The sequence below is a fragment of the Corvus cornix genome, chromosome 2 (assembly GCF_000738735.6).
Source record: "Corvus cornix cornix isolate S_Up_H32 chromosome 2, ASM73873v5, whole genome shotgun sequence".
NCBI classification, from domain to species: domain Eukaryota; kingdom Metazoa; phylum Chordata; class Aves; order Passeriformes; family Corvidae; genus Corvus; species Corvus cornix.
The window spans coordinates 36,685,030-36,705,263 of NC_046333.1; the positions used below are offsets into that span (position 1 = coordinate 36,685,030).

General features: G+C 41.7%; 1 protein-coding gene across 1 annotated transcript in view; it reads left to right on the forward strand.

Moving 5' to 3' along the window:
* The first annotated feature begins 868 nt into the window (after window positions 1-868).
* The window catches only part of ZNRF2 (zinc and ring finger 2), a 58,867-nt gene continuing 39,501 nt past the window's right edge, over window positions 869-20,234 (forward strand). Inside the window, 3 exon segments of the mRNA XM_039549014.1 lie at window positions 869-1,282; window positions 1,284-1,608; window positions 1,611-1,685. Of these exon segments, the coding sequence (XP_039404948.1) occupies window positions 950-1,282; window positions 1,284-1,608; window positions 1,611-1,685 (733 nt within the window). The 5' untranslated portion in view covers window positions 869-949.

The following is a 20,234-nucleotide window of genomic DNA, read 5'->3' on the forward strand; positions in this document are numbered from 1 at the left end:
CATACTCGGAGAGACTCGCAACAAACCGTCCGGGTTAGAAGTCGCCGACACGGGAGAGCTCCCGAGGGGGCAAGCGGCCCTTACACCCACTGCCCCGCCGAGCCGGGGCCCAGGCGGGCAGCTGGGAGCCGCCCCAGGCGCCGAGGTCGGGCATCCGGGCGTTTGCTGGAGCCGCAGTGGCGGAGAACCGAGCGCCGGCGCGGCAGGAGGGCACCGCCGCTCGCCACCCCGGCCCTGCCCGCCCCGCCGAGCCGCCTGCCGCTGCAGCCGCTCCTCTCCTTCACCTGCCGGGGCTCGAAGGGAGCGCGGGCGCAGGGGCCGCCGCCGGCCGTCCCCAAGCACGGCCGCTCGCCTTCCGCCGCCGGCAGTCTGGCTCTTCGTTGCTGCCCCTGCGGGCGAGGGGACAGCGAGTTCCCCTCGCGTGTGTGTGTGTGCGTGCGTGTGTCCCGGCGGCGGAGCCGTCGCGGGAACTCTCCCTCCCTGCCGAGGCGAGCGCGGCCGGAGCACAGGCGGGGCCTCACCTGGCGCTGCCCCGCACCTTGCGGGAGGAGCGGCGCGGGAGGCGGGGCGAGCCGGCGGGCCCGGCCCGTTGCACCGTCGCCGCCGGGGGCCGGTCTCCCGCTGGGCGCGGGGAGGGCAGGCGAGGCGGCGGCCCCCGCCCGCCGTAACCGCTCCCCATCCTGCCCGCTGGTGCCGCCCCCAGCATGGCGACACGGTAGAGGAGCGGCTGCGCCGGGGCGACCGCCCCCTCCCGCCTCCTTGGCACGGGCACGGCGCGCCGCGGGCGAGCGAGCGGCCTTGGCGGCGCTGCTGCCGCCGGTGCCCCGCACAGGGCTCAGCGGCGGCGGACGAGGATGGCGGTGGCGGTCGCGGCGGCGGCGGGCACAGCAGCAGCGGCGGCGGGGCCGAGCGGCCGCGCGGCGGGAGCCAGCACCGTCCCGAGCAGCTCATGGTGGCGCCCCAGACCCGCCAGCAGCGGCCGCTCCGGGGCCGCCAGCTGAGCCGGATCCCCGGCGGGCGGCTCTCCCCTCTCCACCCCGACCCACAGAGCGACCCCGTCCCCCTTCCCCGGCTCTCCCTCTCCCCCCTCCCCGGCGCGACCCGCGCCTCGGATCGCCCCCGCCGGAGCCGGACTGCCACCACCCCCGGGCGCCGCGGGAAAGGCGGCGGCGGCGAAGGGCACCGGGCAGCGCCAGGCGGCGGCGGGACCATGGCGCGAAGCAGAGCAGCCCCACCGCCGCCCAATGGCCGCACCCGGGCGTACTCGGGCGGGGATCTGCCCTTCCTCGAGCAGCAGCAGCAGCGGCGGCGCTAACGGGACCGGCGGGCGCTCGGCAGGCGGCGGCGGGCGCTACGCGCACCTGGCGGCGGCGCCTCACGCTGCTCCCGGCGGCGCGGCGGCCGCGGCGGCCGGAGGAGCGGCGGCGGGGAGTGCCGCGGGGTCGGCACCCCGGAGCGAGGTCCTTGGGGGGGCCACGGCCTCCGGGGCCCGGGCAGCGCAGTCCGCCTTCAACATCCCCCACAGCAGCGGCCCTTACGGCTCGCAGGACTCGGTCAGCAGCACCCCGGAGGAGGGCGGCCGGGAGCGGCCCGCGGGGGGGCGGCGGCCGGCGGCGGCTCCTCCGGCGGGCCCCGGCTAGTGATCGGCTCGCTGCCCGCGCACCTCTCGCCGCACCTGTTCGGAGGTAAGGGGCACTGGCGGGGCGGGAGGCTTTCGCTGCCTCTCCGGCGCTGCGGGGCCGGGGTTGCAGGCGGTGGGATGGGGTGTGGGGGGGTCTTTCCCCGGCTCCCGGCTCCGAGGTGGGACGGGTAATGAATCATCACTTGGGGAGAGCTGTGGCTCCTCCAGGCTGGCGTCCGGGTTTGGAGACGGGGCTCTCGAGCCGGCGTCTCCTATTGTCTGTAAGGAGAGCTGTAAAGGGGAGGTTAGAAATGAAACGAGCCCGGCGGCGAGGAGGAAGCGGAGCCTCTCCGGCCGGCGACTTTAGACTCTAATAGCTGTAATCAGTGCCTGTGTAAATACTCTTGCCTACTACTTACATAATTAGAATTTAATTGGATCATGTGTCTCCGCCGTTTATTCTAAAATCGGACCAAACCCCTCTTCAGGCACTGATTAATGTGTGGCTGATGCTTGTTCCTCTTTCTAAGTTCTCGGTTCTCTGTTCAGAAAGTCGGTACAGAAAAACAGAAGTTAAAGTAAGTTTCTTTGTTAATGCCCCCTCTAAGAGTAGAGCCGGATAGCTGTCCGTGCCGCTGGAATACGGGCTTGCAGCACCGGTACCCTGTAGCCTTAAAGATGGGCACATGTGCTCTTGAGGCAGGAGGAACACTCGGCTAAACTCTAAAATAACCAGGAAGCTGAGGCCCTTTGAGAAGCACATAAAACGTGGAGCAGGTTGTAGTTTTTTTGTCTCTCTTGCACTACCGAGATTAATTGGGCTGTATAGGACGAGCATTTTACTGCCTGTGTTTTTTTAACTTGAAGTTAAAAATCATCTTGTTAGTTGTCAGCTGCTTTCAAAGCTGCTGACTCCTTTAAGTATTGCTCATTCTAAGGGCTGTTCGTATAGGTCGAACAATGTGCAAGTTTTATTTTTTAATGGATCTGTTCTTCATTTGATATTTTAAATACATATATATTTATATACACACACATACTTAATACCCCAAAGCTTTTTTTTGGGGGGGGGAAGAAGAGGCTAATGTCAAGTGTCTACGTTTCTGTATTCTTATTAATCCATTTGTGACTACTACTTGTAGCAGGTTGGCTTTCTTGCTTTCTGTAATTCACCCAGTTTTTAACCAAAGCAGAACTGTCTGCAGCCTGACCCTCGCAGGGTACATGAGGTTTCTGTCACATGGCCTGTCGCCTCTGGCGTGTTGACTTCAAGACAGCATAGGTGTTACTTCCTATATCTAAAACTGCCTCGTCCCCGCGGTTGAACATTAACAGAAAGTTGTCAAACCCTATTATACTAAAATAATGTTTTCCTCTAAGGAAGAAAACATAACTATTCTCATAGTACCAAGCTGCTCGACAGGAGTGCTTTGTTGCAAGCATACTCATTACACCATCAAAAGTAGCTTGAAGGGGAAGAAGGTGCATGTATTTCTTTTAGTGATGAAAGGATGTGCTATCATGGAGTATCGTACAGTTCGTGCTAAGCACAAGGGAATCATTACGATGTGTAGCCAACTGTTGCTTGAAGGTGAAACTTTCTTTCCCCCCTCCTTGCTAAACATTGTACTGCAACTTGCCTTAGTGCCAGGAGGGAGTGGATTAAATGTAAATGAAGTGATGAGGATCAATGACCTAGGAAGTTGTATTCAGGTGCAGGAAGGTGTCTTCAGAATAACTCTGAATTTGATCCTACTTTTCTATGGCATGTAGTAATTTTTTGACTCCTGTACAACACTGTATTTTGTCCTTGGAGTGATGCAAAGCTTGTTGCTTTTACCAGTGCAGGAGAAGTGCCAGGAGGGGTACAGTCTTCATCTCCTCACTAATAAATAAGGATTTGCCTTATGTTAGGAGTATAACCGGCAAGTTTCAATATAGAGTAAGATTTCTAATGAAGAAGCAAATAGATTCACCACTATCTTGTGACCACATAAGAACAGTGTATCTTAGTGGGATGAATAACTGCTTAATCGTAATACTGCAACACCTGTGAAGGAGGCCTCACTTCAAGCATTATTCTTTCTTTCAATTTAAATATTTTTTGATATTAATGATATGTTACTCCACATCCCACTCAGTGTTGCCATCCTTCTCTAGTTGCATGCTTTGTGTTTTCTTGATTCCTTGTAATAACTACATGCTTGGAAAAAGTAGCCCAACTGGAGATTGTACATTAATGGCATCAGTATTCTGAAAAATAACTTGAAGCATTGTTTTTGTCCTGATGGTAGCTAGCTCAAGCTTGTCTAGGTGTGGTGTCTGGCATTTATCTTGTGGAGCTTGAGCATGTTTGAAGTCCCCTCCCTTGTTTTGTAATTTGCTAATTAGCTGAATTGTTTCTTTTTATCCTGAAAACTGCCGAAATTAATTGTGAGAATTAGCATAGCAATTCTGTGAAAATTAAAATAAAGAAGAAGAACAAGAATAACTTCTGTAAGTTGAACCGAATCTCCAGCTATTTATGTTTTTAGGCATACCGCTTGGCTTTGTCAGTCAGTGACACGTGGGCGTTGCATTTGTTAAATTACTGTAATTAATTTGCCATTAGTGAATTACACTCTATTGTCACTTTTACTGAGCTGTTTTGCATGCTGAAGTAATGTACAAATATTAACCCTCTGATGTAACATGCTTAAATCTATACTAAGCTTGTTAATACACCATTTGAATGAGAATATAAAAATGATGTTAAAGTATGTTCAGTTATTGCCTATGTTCCTTTAGTAGGAACTGTAGTACTGACAGCCTTTCCTGACTGTGAAGGTCTTGTGTTCCTATCTGACCTCAGGCTAAGGCACTTCTATGAACAACATACAGTGAAGTAAATACTGCTATGTAGCTTTGTATCATCTCAGGGGGAGTTCAATTCAATAATCAGGGCCTTGGTCTCACCAAAAAAAAAAAAAAAATCTATGCATGTTTAACTTTGTGCTGTGAGCATGCCTGAAGTAGGCTTAGGGCATTAAGTAGAGTGAGACCCAAATACCATAAGATCTTATGGCACTCCCAGATGCAGAGAGGCCAAACCTGTGCATGACATTCAAGAGCTTTCTTGCAACACAGTGCCAAGTTCCAGCTTCCTTTAACGTGATAACACTTATCAGGAATTTTGACCAGTAGTTTCCCTGCTCTGTTCCTCAGTGAATGGGACTTCCCCTCTCTTACAGCCCCAAAGTAAATGTTCTTACCTTCTGTTACGTGTGTAGAAGAGTTGGCCCTGAGGACCATGGGACCAGATTCACGTTAGTTTTTCCACTGTGTTTTTAGCCATTACATATTTGTCAGCACTGCAGCAAAGCTACCACTGTAGTTACAGTATAGCTTGTTTTTGTCAGTGATGCAATTGGTTCAGTTAAAAATGGGCTTTTGGAATGGTCTTTGCTTTGGGTAACTGCCGATGTGTTACTTCCATCGCTTAAAATGTTGACAGCTCCTCAGAGCCCTCTTCATGTTTATGTTCCTTTTTTTTGGTGGTCATAACTGGGAGAATTACTGGCAGAAACACTAGTATAAGTATCCTTCTGGTGTTCAAATTTGGGAATGTTGTTACAAGACAACAATAATGCCTTTAAACTGTTTTTTGTTTTGTTTTGTCACTAAGAGTCTCTTAAGGAATGATATATAAAAGTTCAACTGAAGATAGCAGAAACTCAAACATACTGAGTTTTTAAAATTTCCTCATCAGTTCTTCATTCAAGATGATTGAGCAGAGACTGTACAGGAATTATACAAAATCTCAGTTTGTGTTGTATATGGTCATATACAATTTTATATGTTTTTTTTAAAATAGATTTTTAAATATATAGTGTTATCAGACAGCTGTTAACAGCCTTCATGCCTATGTCAAGATTTGGAGTAGTGATTTGGAGATTAAGTTGCATCTGTTCAACTTTATTAGGAGAAGGAAGTTTGTTACATTCTTCTTAAGCCAAATAATGATCAGACTTCTTTTATGAAGTATTTTACAAAGCAGCATTTATCACCAGCTACTGAATGTACATAACACAGTATGGGTAGAACCTTACAGGTATATTATAGTAGCATCTGTTTGTAATAATAGCTGGTAGAAGTAATGAATGAATTCTTCATTCTATAAAAGAAAGTTTATGAAAGCCTGAGGTTATAACCTGAATTCCTAGTTGGTTTGTGGGAAGCAGATAACTGTAGAAGAATGATGTGAATTTTTACAAAGAGTTTTTTAAATGTCTCTCAAACTGCCTAGAAGACCACATCTTGTTTTGTTTCTCATCAGATCTGTTTAGTTATATGGTACATTTGGATAGATTTTTGAGGTTCTCTTCATCTTTCTCGCACCTTTTTTGGAGGGGAGTATAACTGTCCTTTGATCGCTTCCTTGCCCTTCTCTTCCAGTATGACACATGCATTATTGCTTTGAGAAATCACGAAACTTTGGGAAGTGTTCCTTGCAGTGGGACTGTTGGGATATCCTGTCTGTGTAAATCATGTTAGAAGCAGTGAAACTTATTATTGTATTTTCAGCCTGTATGCCCTGGTACCACTTGACATATCATCTCTTCCTGGCAGATGGATTTTTTTTTTTTAATGTTTGAGGAAGGCCACTGAATCTCTGATACAATATGTATTTCTCTAAATTGCTTCCTAACCATTCAGAATGAGGAAAGAGTGGAAAGATTTAGAATACTAAAAGCTATACCTTTTCCATTAAAATTCCGCCTTTTTAGAGTTTGATAAAACTGCTATTTGCTGTTGCAATCACAAAAAACCCCAATTCCATATGCTTTTACAGATAGTTTTGCTGTTGCTGTTCATAGGTCCTAGAAGGTGCAGAACAGTGAAAGCAAAGGAGGTGTCTCTGCTTGGGTGTTTTGATTTATTTCTGTTCACTTGGTTGTGCCAGTGAAAGGCAATCATATCCATGTTTATCCACTTTGGAAAAATGAGAGGCTCACTGAAGTCTGCTGATTGTAGAAGAAGGTTAAAATGGAGACCAGTCAGAAAGCTGAGAGAGAGACACGTCTGTATGCTTACACGTAGCTTCATAAACACAGAGCTGGGCTGGTGGAGGCAAGGGATAAATGTGTTCAGTTATACCAGTGAGTTGACTCCAAAGTGAGAGAGAAGAGTCACTTTTGCAGTCCTTGAAGATATGGAGGATTTTGTAAATACTTTAGCATCCCCTTCACCAAAATTGAAAAATTGAAAAATCCATTGTGGTAAGAGAGCAGTCGAAGGATAAGTCTATTGATAATGAGCCTCAGAAGGTCTGTTCTGACTGATGGGTTTGAGAAATCCAGTCCCTTTGCAGGGTCTTGCTGTTCCGGTGTTTAGTTGGGCTTCTCTGTTCCTGCATACATTCAGTGGGCAATATACAGTTCCTGGTTTGGCAGCAAATGTGTAAACCCTCCTGAGGAGGGGACAAGAAAAAGTAGCAAAAGTCCAGCACCACCAGCCACCTGCTCCAGCTCAGTCAAGAGAGTGCTTTTAGTCTCAAATGTTAAGTGTTTGGACAAAGTGAGCTAAAAGAAGGACTGTTTGAGACTTTGGGCAGTGCTCATGAAGTCCCTGGGAGTCATCTTTCATTTCCTTCGGCTAGAGACTGGTGTCTGTGGTGATGAGTAACTTGGGGCAGTGAAGTAAAGACTGAGGTGAGTGATAGAGGATCTTTGAAAGGCTTCTTTTTTTTGAAGGGCTTCTTTTATTTTTTGTTTCCCTCTCCCTGCCTGGTAAACAAAAGGAAAAGCCAAGTAATAAAAAATGGCAGCACTGCATTTGTGGGAGAAATGTAAATAGTTAACCGTCTGAAGAAAAGGAAACAGCCTAATTGTAATGGCATATATAAATATTTCTTTTGGCTATCAAGGTAGTGATAATACCTGATAGAACCTTTGCAGTGCCAGTTCAAACAAAGGCCTTCCTCTTACTTGATGTCTTTTGAATACCTATGCAACCCTGATATTCTGACAGTGTGTCTCTCCTCATGTTCTGTCATATAATTGCAGACTAGTCTCCAACAACCTCATAAGTAATTTCTTTGTCTCATAAAGAAAGCCTTTTGTCACTGCTAGAAATTCAAAACTATCTTTAAAACACGTTGCCTATGCATCTGTTTGGGTAAGTTCTCCTCCCCTATTCTTGCTAGCTGCTCATGGAAAACTTCATCATGCAGATGTTCTTGATTTGCTCTCTTAGCCTTGCAGAAAACTTTTAAGTTTTGAATAATTTTGTGAAAAATTTTGGGTAGGTTTTCCTTGCTATTTGCGTGCAATCAATTTTATATTATTTTCAAGATTTTTCTGCAGCATGTCTACTGCCCATTAATGGCTTAATTAGTTTCAGGAGAGGTGTATGGTCATTTCTACAGATTGTGTTCATTTACTGTGTTAATGGAGCATGTTGTTCTTTCAGATGTTCAACCCGTGAAAAGAAAGTGAGAAATCTTTGAATGCTCTGAGTTTCTATTTTGGAGCATCTTTAAAGAAATGCATCTTTCCAATCAAAAGAAAACAATTTGTATAAAACCACAACTACCTGAGTAAAACCAGAACTGCATGTCTTAAGCATCTAGGAGAGTGGTTTTTGTTGGCTACTATCTGGATAGATATTCCCTAAACAAGTGCCTATGTTCCCAAGACCAGCTTTCCTTTGTAAATTATCATTGTGACTTTCCTGAGGATATCTCAGTGTGCATTCAGAGGTCTTTGACCTCTGTTGTTTGGTAGGCTTCAAATTCCTGGTGCTTGCAAAAATGGGAGGGTAAGCCATAGAAAGAATGAGGCTGGTTCTCCCTTTCACTCAGGACATGCTTCTATTTTCTGCATGGAAATTGAATAGTATTGACCTGGAGAGATCAGGAAGCACGCAGGAAAATCTCCTAGGGCTCAAGGTGTCTGACTGCCTGCCAGACAGAATACCAAGTGGTGTGTGGGGTTTGACTATCACTCTCAGTTGTCTTTAGGAACTGACCTAGCTGGGTGTTTTCTTGCTAGTCTGCTCTGTCTCAAAATCAGACCACCGCAGCCTGTGCACAGTCTCCAAAGGGTGGGTGTGCTGCATACCATTGGGGATATTTTTAGAAGATTCTGTTTGCTGACTGACTTAGTGTGCTATAAATACAGAGTTCTCATCTGGCATGCACTTTGCGTGTCTTCTAGTAACTTATAATAAATTCACCTAAGAATAATGGCAAGGAGAAACAAGCTGTTACGATTAGTCTGGCTTTCCATACAAAGTGTCATTTACATAAAGCAATTATTTAGTAGCATTTTAACAGTAAATGGCTTTTAAAACTAGTGGTATTCCAAAACACTTCCTAGTTGGGCTCCCATAATTAATCCTTATGTCAGATTGATCTATATTGCATTTTCATTATGGTTTTAAAAGTTGGAGTTTTTAGATATGGGAGGTTACTTGAGCATCTGGAATACTGTCAATACTAGTAAGTTACAGTCTTTTTAATGCCAGTACTAGCATATTCCATAAAGGCTATTCTCTGGTAAAAAATGAAGCTTAGTTATGACTCTCCTGGATATTTTTTCCCCTGAAGTATAGGTGTATACAAAATTTCTTGAGTTGAAATATAGTTAAGGCACTTACAGGACTCAATGCAAAAGGGGGAGGATCCCATATCTTATTAAAATACAGATGCATTTGTCTTTGAGTATTGAAGACACAAAATTGAAGGATGGGTTCTTGCTGAATTGTACTGAGTGTAACCTAAATGCAGTTGTTCTGTACTGCTAAAATAAAAACTGTCATAGCATACACTAACAGAAGTGAAGTTTTCCATGTGCAGCAAAACAAAAGCTGCTCAGAGGTGCTTTCTGTAGATTGCCTGAGCACATAAGCAGTATTTTGAGAATCTTAATTTTTTTGTAATGAAGTCTGGACCAATCTGGTGATAGTCTTTCAGAAAACTTAAAAAGCAGATTGTCATCCTGTCAAGAATCTTAGATAGTTCCCTGAAAATCATGTTACTTTGAATCCTGATTTCCTGCAGCTATCAGAAGTTTTACTTATTGTAGAATGAAGAACATCACTCCTCCTTTATTATTCTTCAATGTGAATATGGATAGAAGTTCCGGTTTGGGGAAAAAAATCTTGCTTCTCTTGAGAAAATGCTGTGGATCTACCAAATAGATCAGAGCATCATCAGTTAAGCAAATGTCAGAGAGATAGTGGTGGACAATCAAACATAAAGAACAGTGAAAATAGTAAAATGTGGTTCTCTGTGGTCATTTAACTGCTTTGCTTTCACTCTGAGGCAGTTCTCTCTCTTCTCACTGTCTTTGCTGCATCAGCAATAATGACTGAAGTAGCATAAGATGCCAGACTTGAGAATTTGCCGTCCATTTTCTTGTGTGTGTTGTTGTCCTTTGGGAAGAATGAGTTTAAAATCACACACCTGTGTTCTGAATATTGGAAGGCATAGTTTCCATGTCTATGAGTGGCTCAGGGCTCCTATAATGTCTTGCAGTGGATATGAATCATTCATCTTCACAGCTGATTGGGATGAAGTTTTCTAAAAGGTGGTATGACTGAGTTCAGGTGTGAAGTGCCCAAATACAGGGTTAGCTATGCAACTTTCCTTCGGATTTTTCAATGCTGTGATTTTTTTCAACCTCAATTGTAAATTAGAGCTGGTTTGAGTGTTCGAGTTTTAGGGTTTGTTTCCACTCTCTTAGCCATGTGGGTGTAGTTGTTAGAGACAGTCAGATCACTTGGGATAGATATTTGTTTTATTTTTATATTGGGAGTATTACTCAATGAATGACAGGTAGACTGGTTGCCTGAGTAAAAAGCACAGCAAAGACAACCTGATTTTTTTGTTAAAGCTCTAGCAGTCTATCAACAAATTGCAATTCCAAAATAATAAAATGTAATTGTAAAACTACTGCTATATTTTTAAGGTGCTATGTAAAGAAATAAAATACTTTCTCCACTCATGCAATAGTGCTATAAAGCCACTGCTGGCTGAAGAGAAATGATCTAGAACAGCACATGAATGGAAACAGCATGAAATTTACATATGTAAAAGGACTGCATGCTATCCAAGAAACACCCTTTGAATATCTAATTTGGCTGTCCTAACATTTGCATACTAGATATCTAATATTAAGATACTAGATGACAAGTGTACAGGCATTGCCTCGCTTCTTAGGGACTGAAATACAATTAAAATTAACTGAAGAGTAATGCATGTTTGCCACAGCTTGGCTGTTGGATTAGTTTATATCCCAGTGTGCCATATCTGTGAATTTGTGTGCTTTGTAAGTGATAAAGTTTTCAAAGACATATGATACTGAGCTTCTTCATAACCATGGATGTGAAAAAATGACATGTTGAAAATACTATTGAAATAAAAGACAGTACTGAAATAGCTTCTGGTTTGGAGGAAATACAGATGCCATTGCTAGCATAATAAACAGTGTACCAAAATAAACTCGTTTTCATGCACTTGATAAGATCGAGATCCAGTGACAGCATAAAACTAGGGAGTGGAGGAAGTGTTCCTTGGAAACGTGGGACTAGTTCTGCTGCAAACAAAGGGATAAGAAAGCTAATGCAAATAATGTGTTTTACATTGTGCAAGGAGGGGGGATGGATGACGTGTTCAGCCCAGGTTATTCTCTTTGTGTCTCCACTTGGCCTCTCCAGTCGTAAAGCACACAGTTGTGTTCAGCTGATGAAGTCAAAGGAAACGATGAACACATTTGGAGCTGGAGGGCAAAAGTTCCTCCTGGTGGGCTGGGCTGGTATATGGGACTTCTCTCTACAGGTGTGCAGGCAACCAACCTTTTACATGTATTAATGATTGTACATTTTGCTTTAAAGCTTTGTTTAGAAAAAATGTTTAAAAGCATTGTAAACTTGGATTATGTAATTTCTTGACATTAAACCATTTAATACATTGAGGAAATCCATTAATTTATGAAAAGTGAGCTGGAATTAAGCTCTCTGAAGACTGCTTGGACTGACAGCAGTGTTGAGATTGCTCCTGTCCACACAGATTTATGTGGTCATGGAATCTGAGGTCATGGAGTGGTTGTCAGAAGCATTCTAATTTTTAAATCCTGGACAGTGTTGAGTCTCTTTTAGGGATTGGCTAGCCATACATAAGCAAGTACAGAGAAAGGCTGCCATGTCTGTTGCAACAAATATAAGGCAAGGCATACTTAGCATTGATAAAGACTATTCAGAGTATAATTTTTGCCAGGAGTTGAAAGAAATAGCAGAAATTAATTTTTATTGTTCTAGAAGCAAGGACCACAGCAAAGGGCCTTGAAATATTTTGCTCTGATGCTTAAACAAACAAGTTAAAAGGGCAAATATTTAACAAGTTTTTAAAAGAATTATTTAGCCAGTAGTCAAAACTACAGCTAGCCAATACCCCCTGTATTTTCCAAAGTGCTGCAAAATCCTGGTTATAAGATACACCTCTAGGGACTCCTGTTTTTCTTCATTGTTCCATCATGGATTTGCACTGTCTCTGGGCTGTTAAATAGCTGTGTCCCACGGCAGCCTAAAACTTTGTTAGCTGTAGCATGCAAGCAGTCTTTGAAATATGTTTAAAAACAGATGTTTGTATTCAATATGTTGCTGGCCCGACACTATTCACAAAGATGCACAAATAAAATGAGTGAAAAATGTAAGCACCCGAGGAAATGTTAACCTCAAAAGAAATCACCTGGCAAGGATGCTAAATTTGTAAGCAACAGAGCAGGAAACGTCTGTATGGAATGGTGGTGTTCGTTACATTCTTACTTAGGGGGAATCGGGATGCAGGGATATCCATGCTGATACAATTGTTTTCTAATCTCTTAAACTATGGTCCTGTGACACCAGAGCTCTTTGTCACTTATTGAGAGCCTCTCCTTTCTTGCTTTTCTCTGCCCTTTTGCTGTTTTCTGTGTGGATGAGTCATCTTACTTGCAACACCTTTATTAGTAACTGTAGTGCTATTGAAAACAAAAATAAATATGCAGAAATACTGACTTAGCTGGATCTTAAAAATACTTACATTTTAAAAGAAAGCCAGTGTTTGAGTTTTGGACTTGTTTATTTTCTTTTCTTGAAAGACATAATTTAGGGTATTATATATACTTTGCATTTTAACTTTAATTTTCTAGTTTTATCTAGCAATTGTATACCTGTAGTATTAATGAAGGAATAACACCAAATTAAAACATACTGAAATAGATATTTAGTTCTGTATCTAAGAGAAGAGGACATTTTGATTAAATTATTTATTTTAGGGTATCCATTTATAGGTATTTTCTTGAATTCCAATTTTTTAAACTTGCATTTCCCCAAACTTGAAAACTGTGATGTAAATTTTGCTCTTTGTTAGCAGTGTTTTGAAGCACATATGAGTTAAAATGGATTAAACTTGCTCCCTCAAAGACCTAACCATGTAAATAGGCTGTACATCTAGCACAAGGCACTATAGCCTGGAACTTAAATGTCAACATATTAAATCCTAATCCTATTGGTTTTCTGTTTATGCCTTAAGGATTTGTAAATTTACAAAATTACACACTTGTAATTTGATTTCAGACATGTGAAATTTCAGATAGAAATAGGAAAGGAAGAAAAGCCTCAAGACACAGGACCTTATTTTTCTTGTATTTTCCCTAGTGTAATTTCTCTCTGACATACTAAGCCTCATGCCCCTTCAGGCAATGATGATAAATGCACTAGGTACCATGTTTTTTAGCAATTGGTACAGCTAAAACACTATGAGGACAGCTTTACTCCAGTCAGTGAGTCTTGCTCGTGCAGAACTTTTTGTTTGCTCACACATCTACCTTGAAGGGCATAATCCCATTTGTCAGGAATTGTCGTCTATAACTGACAAGGATTTCTTCCTCTGCTGAAAGGGAAGGAGCTCTTTCTGCCATCTCAGTATTCATGCTCTTAAACTGTTAGATTTATAGCCCTCTACAGAAACTCATAAATTGTAAGCAAATTTTAGTGGTGCTTTCCTAACCCTGGAAGTCAGAGAATACTATGGCAATTGAACCCCTTAGCTGAGGACTACAAGTATCACCACCAGTACTTGCACACAGAGAGGTAAGTAGAGAGGAAAGATACTTTGTCAGCTATTTCAGTCAGTTGTTGTATGCAATACTTAAACATTACTTTTTTTTCTCTCACGGAGCGTTTTGGAAAATAATTCATCATTTAAAAAAATTCATTATTATATTTAGGTTATTATACATACAGTGACTTTTCTCCGAAACCTTCATGTAAAAGGACTTGTAAGGACAGATTTAATTCTAATGAGTGATGTGTGGGCACAAGTCTCTGATGTTCATAGCACGTGAAGAGACCTTGGGGTCCCTGCCAGCACTGGAATATGGGATCAGCTGGGTTTAGACCATTCTGAGCAGATGACGTTTATTCTTTCTTAATTTCTTAATGGAAAACCATATAATTTCGCTGGTACTTGATTTTGACAACTAATTTTACATTGGAAAAATTCCTAATAAGAAAATTACTCTTACTGTTTTGCAACTGATTTCAAATTTTGAATGCAGAAATTGGCAACTAACGCATTTTTTTAACAGCTCTTTTTTCATTACAATCACGAAGGGCTCTTTTTTTCCTTTCTAATTGTACTTTACTCTTGCTAGCTATTAGCTACAGTTTCAATGATGCATGCAGCCTTGAAATGTAACTGAAAGGACATTTATTGCACTTAGTATCTCTCAGTTTTTATAGACTCTTACTTTGAATTAGGCTTGTAGAAAGCTCTAATTTGCTACATGTATCTGACAAAAAGGGATCAGGGTGGTAATGAAGAAGACAACATTTAACAATAAAGTAACTGTATTTAAAAACATAGGTTGGTTGTTTCTGTCAGTGGCTGCCTGCCTAGCCAGATTGAGGAGGATAGATTGATAAGAGAATTCACTGAAAACAGGCTTGTGTATAGAGTTATCTAGTGTTACTGTTTATGTTAGCTAGTAAACTTGAAGCTGCTGCTTCTTGTATAAACAAGAAAGCCAGCAGCAATTATTCTTTAAAACTAAAAGCAGCTCTTTGGGCTGTAAAAAAACGTTTCCATAACACAGACAAAAGTACCATTGTGACTGTTTATACAAATTGGCACTAGTGCTGTGTAAATAGAGGGGAATTTCAAGGTTTTCCTTACACTTGCGTATACCTCATCATCCTCGTACACAAACTGAGATTTTTATCTTTGTGCCTTTAAGCCACGAATCTCAGCCTAAGGCTGAGAGTAAAAACTTAAAGGGCTTGATCCTGGCCTGGCTGCAGAAGACAGACCTCGTGTATGAATATGTTTGTGTCATTCTTGTGGTATTTGGCTAACTGCACTTGATAACAGGAGTATAAAAAGACTGGTAATCAAAGATAAATTGTTTGGGATGAATACCCCCGCTCTGTGGAAGCCAATGAGAGGAGAAGCCAGCGAGGCGAGTCCCTCCCCGGGCAGAACCTGTTCAGCACCCGCGCCCTGGACAGCTCAGGCGGAGCCTCGTCCCGGCGGCCGCTCCCCTCCAGGTGCTCCGGCCGCCCGCGGCATGGGGGCTCCGGCTTCTGTAGCCCGCAGGTGAACCACAGCACATCACAGGGACTCTCGGTGCCATTCGGGCCCAAACCTGTCTGGCTGGGCTACTGAATCCTATTTAGAATACCAAGAGTTAGTGATAGACTCTCATTTGCCCCAGTGCCCTGTGGTGCAGAAAGCAGCTTTTACAGCCTTGAGGGCAGACCAGGTACACTTCCCTGGAAGGCTCTTTGTATTTCTTCCCAAATTTAACTCATAGGCCCGCAGTTCTTTTCCCCCCCTCTTTTAAGAATATCTATCTATCTATCTATCTATCTATCTATCTATCTATCAGAAGTACAGTCTCCATCTACTTGTTCACTTTTATCTTAGAAAATAGGTTTCTTGTCACAGCTTTCCAAAACATTGCTAAACCAGCTTCCTTGTTCTTAGTTTCATCTCTGTTGTTTGTTTTTCACGTGGTTTAAGGACTTTCTGGAGCTAGTTCTCATTTTCTGCTGAAAGTTTTGTTAGGCTTGTGGTTTCAACTGGACTTCCCTGCCTGGTTCCTTATAGTAAGTGGAAGTAGAAAAGAATAAGCAAATTATGCAGATCCTTGCTGTTCTCACACTGTCTGTTTGACAGTCTGTGACACCACTGTTTTAAAAAGAGAGGATTAAAGTATTTGACCTTAAATGTTTAAAAGCCTGGAAAAACTTCAGATATGTTTTGAGTTAGTGTTAGAAAGATGCCTTGAGCAGTAGGAGGCTCACTGAAAGATTAACCTTTTGAAATAATATTAGTTTTTCTTGACAAGAGGATAAAATCTACAAGGTGGTATTCTGAAATATTTACTTTTGAAAAGGGATAGCTCTGCATCCATTAATGCTGCGGTAACAAGACAAGATCTATCTTGTGTTTGGAGGAAAAAGAACAAAACATGTGAATAATTAATTTCACCTAATGGCTTTCAAAGCCAAGATGGAAAACACAGTAATATTTTGATTCCTGTGTGAAAACAAGTTTTGTAAATACTTTAGTGACCTTTTTCCTTTCTTTTTATGACTCTGCTGCAGAGAGCTATGTGGTTTGAATAGTTTTTTTTATATTGTTAAGTGCAGTTTATTTAAGGTAGTATGTGCTTTTTGCTTTTTTTCCCCTACTTACTGTCATCTTTTTAGCTGTGTCTTGCAGGATTTGCCTTAGGGGTGGGAATCTTAAGTAAATATTAATTCCTTTTTATTATGAAGACCTTTTGGTATACTACTATATCATTACATCAGGTTCTATAAGAACATTGGTAGCTTTATTCAGTTTGCTACTAAAGAAATAAAAAAGGAACCTATGTGCATTTTGTGCACTCCCTCCCTACTGGAAGAAATAAGGTGAATTTCAGGAAGAAAAGAAAATAACCTGGTTTTGCTATTTCAATTGTTGGAGTGTATTTTTCTAAATGAAAAATGGAAATCCATCATTAAACAAAATGAATATTAGAGTTTTCTTAGTGTCCTGGAAAAGATGTGTTTCCAAACCACTTGTCCCTAAGTTATGGGTAACTTTGCTTTGTTTAGGTTGGACCCCTGCCATATATCTGGGAACTATGGCAAGTTGTTGGGTGATTTCCAGGGCTGCATTCTACCCTTCAATATTATTTTTTTCCCCTTCTCTTAATTCTGCTTCATTTGAGAAATGATAAATAACATGATTTTATTTATAAGTCAAGGGTTTTTATCAAAGTCACATTTTAGAAGTTATTTCCTTATTATTCTGATTTCTTAGGTTTGATATAAGAACAGTTTTTTCCCTGAATAGTTACAGAAGCATATAAAGATTGGACAGTGAATGAAATGCTATTTGTATTTGCTTGGTTGGGGGTGGAACCCACCAGGTACATTTACATTGAATAAATTTAAAACCTACTTTAACAAATTAGCCTGTGCAAGACAAAAGCTAGTAATTCTATAAGGTTTTTTTTTTGCCTTGCTTAATTTTCAGTTTCTTTCTGTAAAACTGTCCCTGAGGGAATAGGAATTGATAATACAAATTGTCATAACTGGTTCTTTAGACGATGTTCTTGTATCTTTTGTAAATTGCTTGTGTACAAGCCATTTGTCTACGAAAAATAAGGCAGCTTTGTAGCTGTCCATATAAATACATCTGAGATCAGAATTTTTGTCTAAATTGATTTTAAAGACTCCAGTTTGTCTATGCATGTTCTTGCCAGAACACTAATAGATTAGAATACTGTATTATTCTTTTATTATTTGGAAGTGTTTCCAGAAGGCTTGCTGTTTTATTTTGTGGATGGCACTGCCCTCAACTTTGTGACATCCAGGCCAAGAGGAGCAATAAGGTACTGCAGGAGTTATAATCCCACCTGTGTTGTAGGTTAGTACCACAGTGAATTGACACACATTTGATTTAGTTGTTCTGAGCCTAGATCAACTGTTTCCCCTGGAAGCTGTCACTGTATGACTCTAGAGTAACTAGGTGATAGAGTAACAAGATCAGTCCTTCTCAAGATTTAGTGCAACCCATATTAATTTTATTGCAGGTAGAAACCTGGTGAATTAGTTAAGTTTTTATTTTTCTTCCAGAAGTCATTGTGTAGATGTTAAGTGCTGTGAATGTCCTTCCTTAATTAAGAGTTTAATTTGCAATGTTGTTTTGAGTATCTCTGATGTCAATAAAAATTTGCCTACTTACATGATAGTGAAGAAGGACAATTTTCTTGTTTTTGACTTCTACCCAGAAGTGTGTTCTCATGTATAAAAGAATTATACTCCCATGTATGACATAACCCTTCCAGCAGCATCTATTTTTTCCTCTTAGGCCAGCTTCTGGACAGTTCTGATGCAGTTTTAGCTAAGCACCAGTTTTACACCAGGAGCAGAATTTCAGTCTGTCCTACCACATGCTCTGTGCAAGGTACCTGACAGAGAGTGTCTCAGGCTGAAGTCTTCTGTTCACAGAACAAGTTCAGCATTCACTCATTTTTCAACCTGGAGCTGGAGGAACTCCCTGAAGGATTAGAGAGATGTTAGTTTCTGTAGCACGCCCACTGCCCTGCAGAGATGTCTTCCAGACCAGAAACTGCTGTTGTAGGTTACAGGATTAATAGAATAAATGGTGCAATGTCTACACAGTTCTGGAAAGCAGAGATGTAAGTTTAGTGGTTTAAACGGCATTTGCACTGCTCAAAGCCCTAAATTGTATTGAGTATTGCTTCATTTCAAGGGAAAAAACTAATAAAAATAGGTTTCTCTTAGTGGCACATCTCTTGGTTTACTGATCTCTGATCTGATACAACTGCTGTAAAGAACGGGTATGGCAAGACCTCCTCTAGAGAGAAGAGTATGCTTTTGTGATGACTGGCGGGAATGCCAGGCTTCCCTTAGGAGCTTTTATTGAGCATTCCCAAAAATGGTAGTTAAAGGCAAGCTTTAAAAAAGTTACTTGATAAACGCACAAAGCCTGGAGGCAGAGGCTGTCCTTTACATGCCTATGACTTCTCAGAAGTCTTTAATATGGATAGAGTTTGCTATGGAAGAACTGGAACAAGTCTGTCTTTTCACCAGAGCTTATGACTTTCACTTGGCTTAATCCCACTATTTTGTGTGTGGCTGTACTGTGGAAATTTATCACAGTTGCTCTTACACTCACCTGTGTGCAGTGGACTTACTTGCCTTCTGAGGGCTTCTTCCACAATAAAAGGAGTGGATTTAATCTTGTGTTGATGTGGGAAACAGCTCCTTTTACCTCTCCTAAAATCAAGAATAAGAAGGCCTTTTAGAAAAATGGTAACAGTTTAAGTGTGAAAGATTTATACTTGAAGACTATCATGGGGTTTTTTATTTCATAAGACATTGAAAGTGCATCTCCTGTCTACTGAAACAGAAGTCTTTTTGAGGTATTAATGCTCCTCTTAGATGAAGGAGAAGATTTAATTTGAAAAAGAAAAATGCCTATGAATTATGTTAAGTGTTACAATTAACAATGTGACAATTCAGTGCCTGAACACTTAGCAGTGTGAAATCTTTCTTGTTTGGGGAATGGTTTGCTTAAGTAAAAGTGCCTTTTGAGAACTATTGTTTCCTTCACAGAATATTTTAGAAAGCTACGATTTTCAACCTAGAATGAAAGGCTACAATGGGAAAACAGATGTAAATCTGTGTCTCTAATTATTTTGACATCGGGGTAGTAGTAGTAGTCGTCCTAAGTAGTCTACCTCAGGGCTTTAGATGTCTAAAGTGTGGGAGGCATTAAAAAATAATTTATGAGTGCCTCTCTGAAGAAAATTAAAGCTCAAATGTTGAGTTATTTAATGTGTGTTGTGGGAGGTTTTTTCTGTAAGTAAGTTGTTTGCTGCTAAAGTATGTATGTAATACACATTTGGGGTGCATCTTTCATTAGCTTGTCTCTTGTTCTGTAAGTCCACAGTTTTTCAGCATGGGGTTTTTTTAACTGTTTGTTTGGAGTATTTTATGTCATGGAAGGGTTTATTTGGATGCACCTTATTGGTCTTTGCACTCTAGCTGCTGTTTTGATCTTGTCAGTCTCCAAGTTGGCTAATATAGCAGAGAAGGAAGGTGAAGGGATGAACATGTAAAAATAGGTTGGGAGGAGTGCAGGCTCAAACTCTGGCATTCTTTATGCTGCCATCAAGAACTGTTCTAAAGAGCTTTTTAATTCTTTCAAAACATGAAACTTTTTTTCACTGAGCATTTTATTGTTTATGTTTAAACTGCTCACTCACTGGATTTAGGGACCTGTGGTAGAGCTTTGCTAACTCATTAGGTGAGGTGATGGTTAAGAAGGGAGTGCTTCATAAAAAGGTGGAGTAAATTTATGTCACTGATTTACTTTTTATGTGACCCTTGTCTCGATGTCATTGTGGGCAAATAGGCATTTTTATATAAGGTGGCAGCCAGAGACTTAGGAGACTTGTTTGACTTTCCATGTAAGTTAGGACTAGTTTCTTACTGCCTTTCTGAATTATATAATGGAGACATTGCTCTCATTGTAACCATTGCTTATGCTTGTCTATTTTGGAGTGTA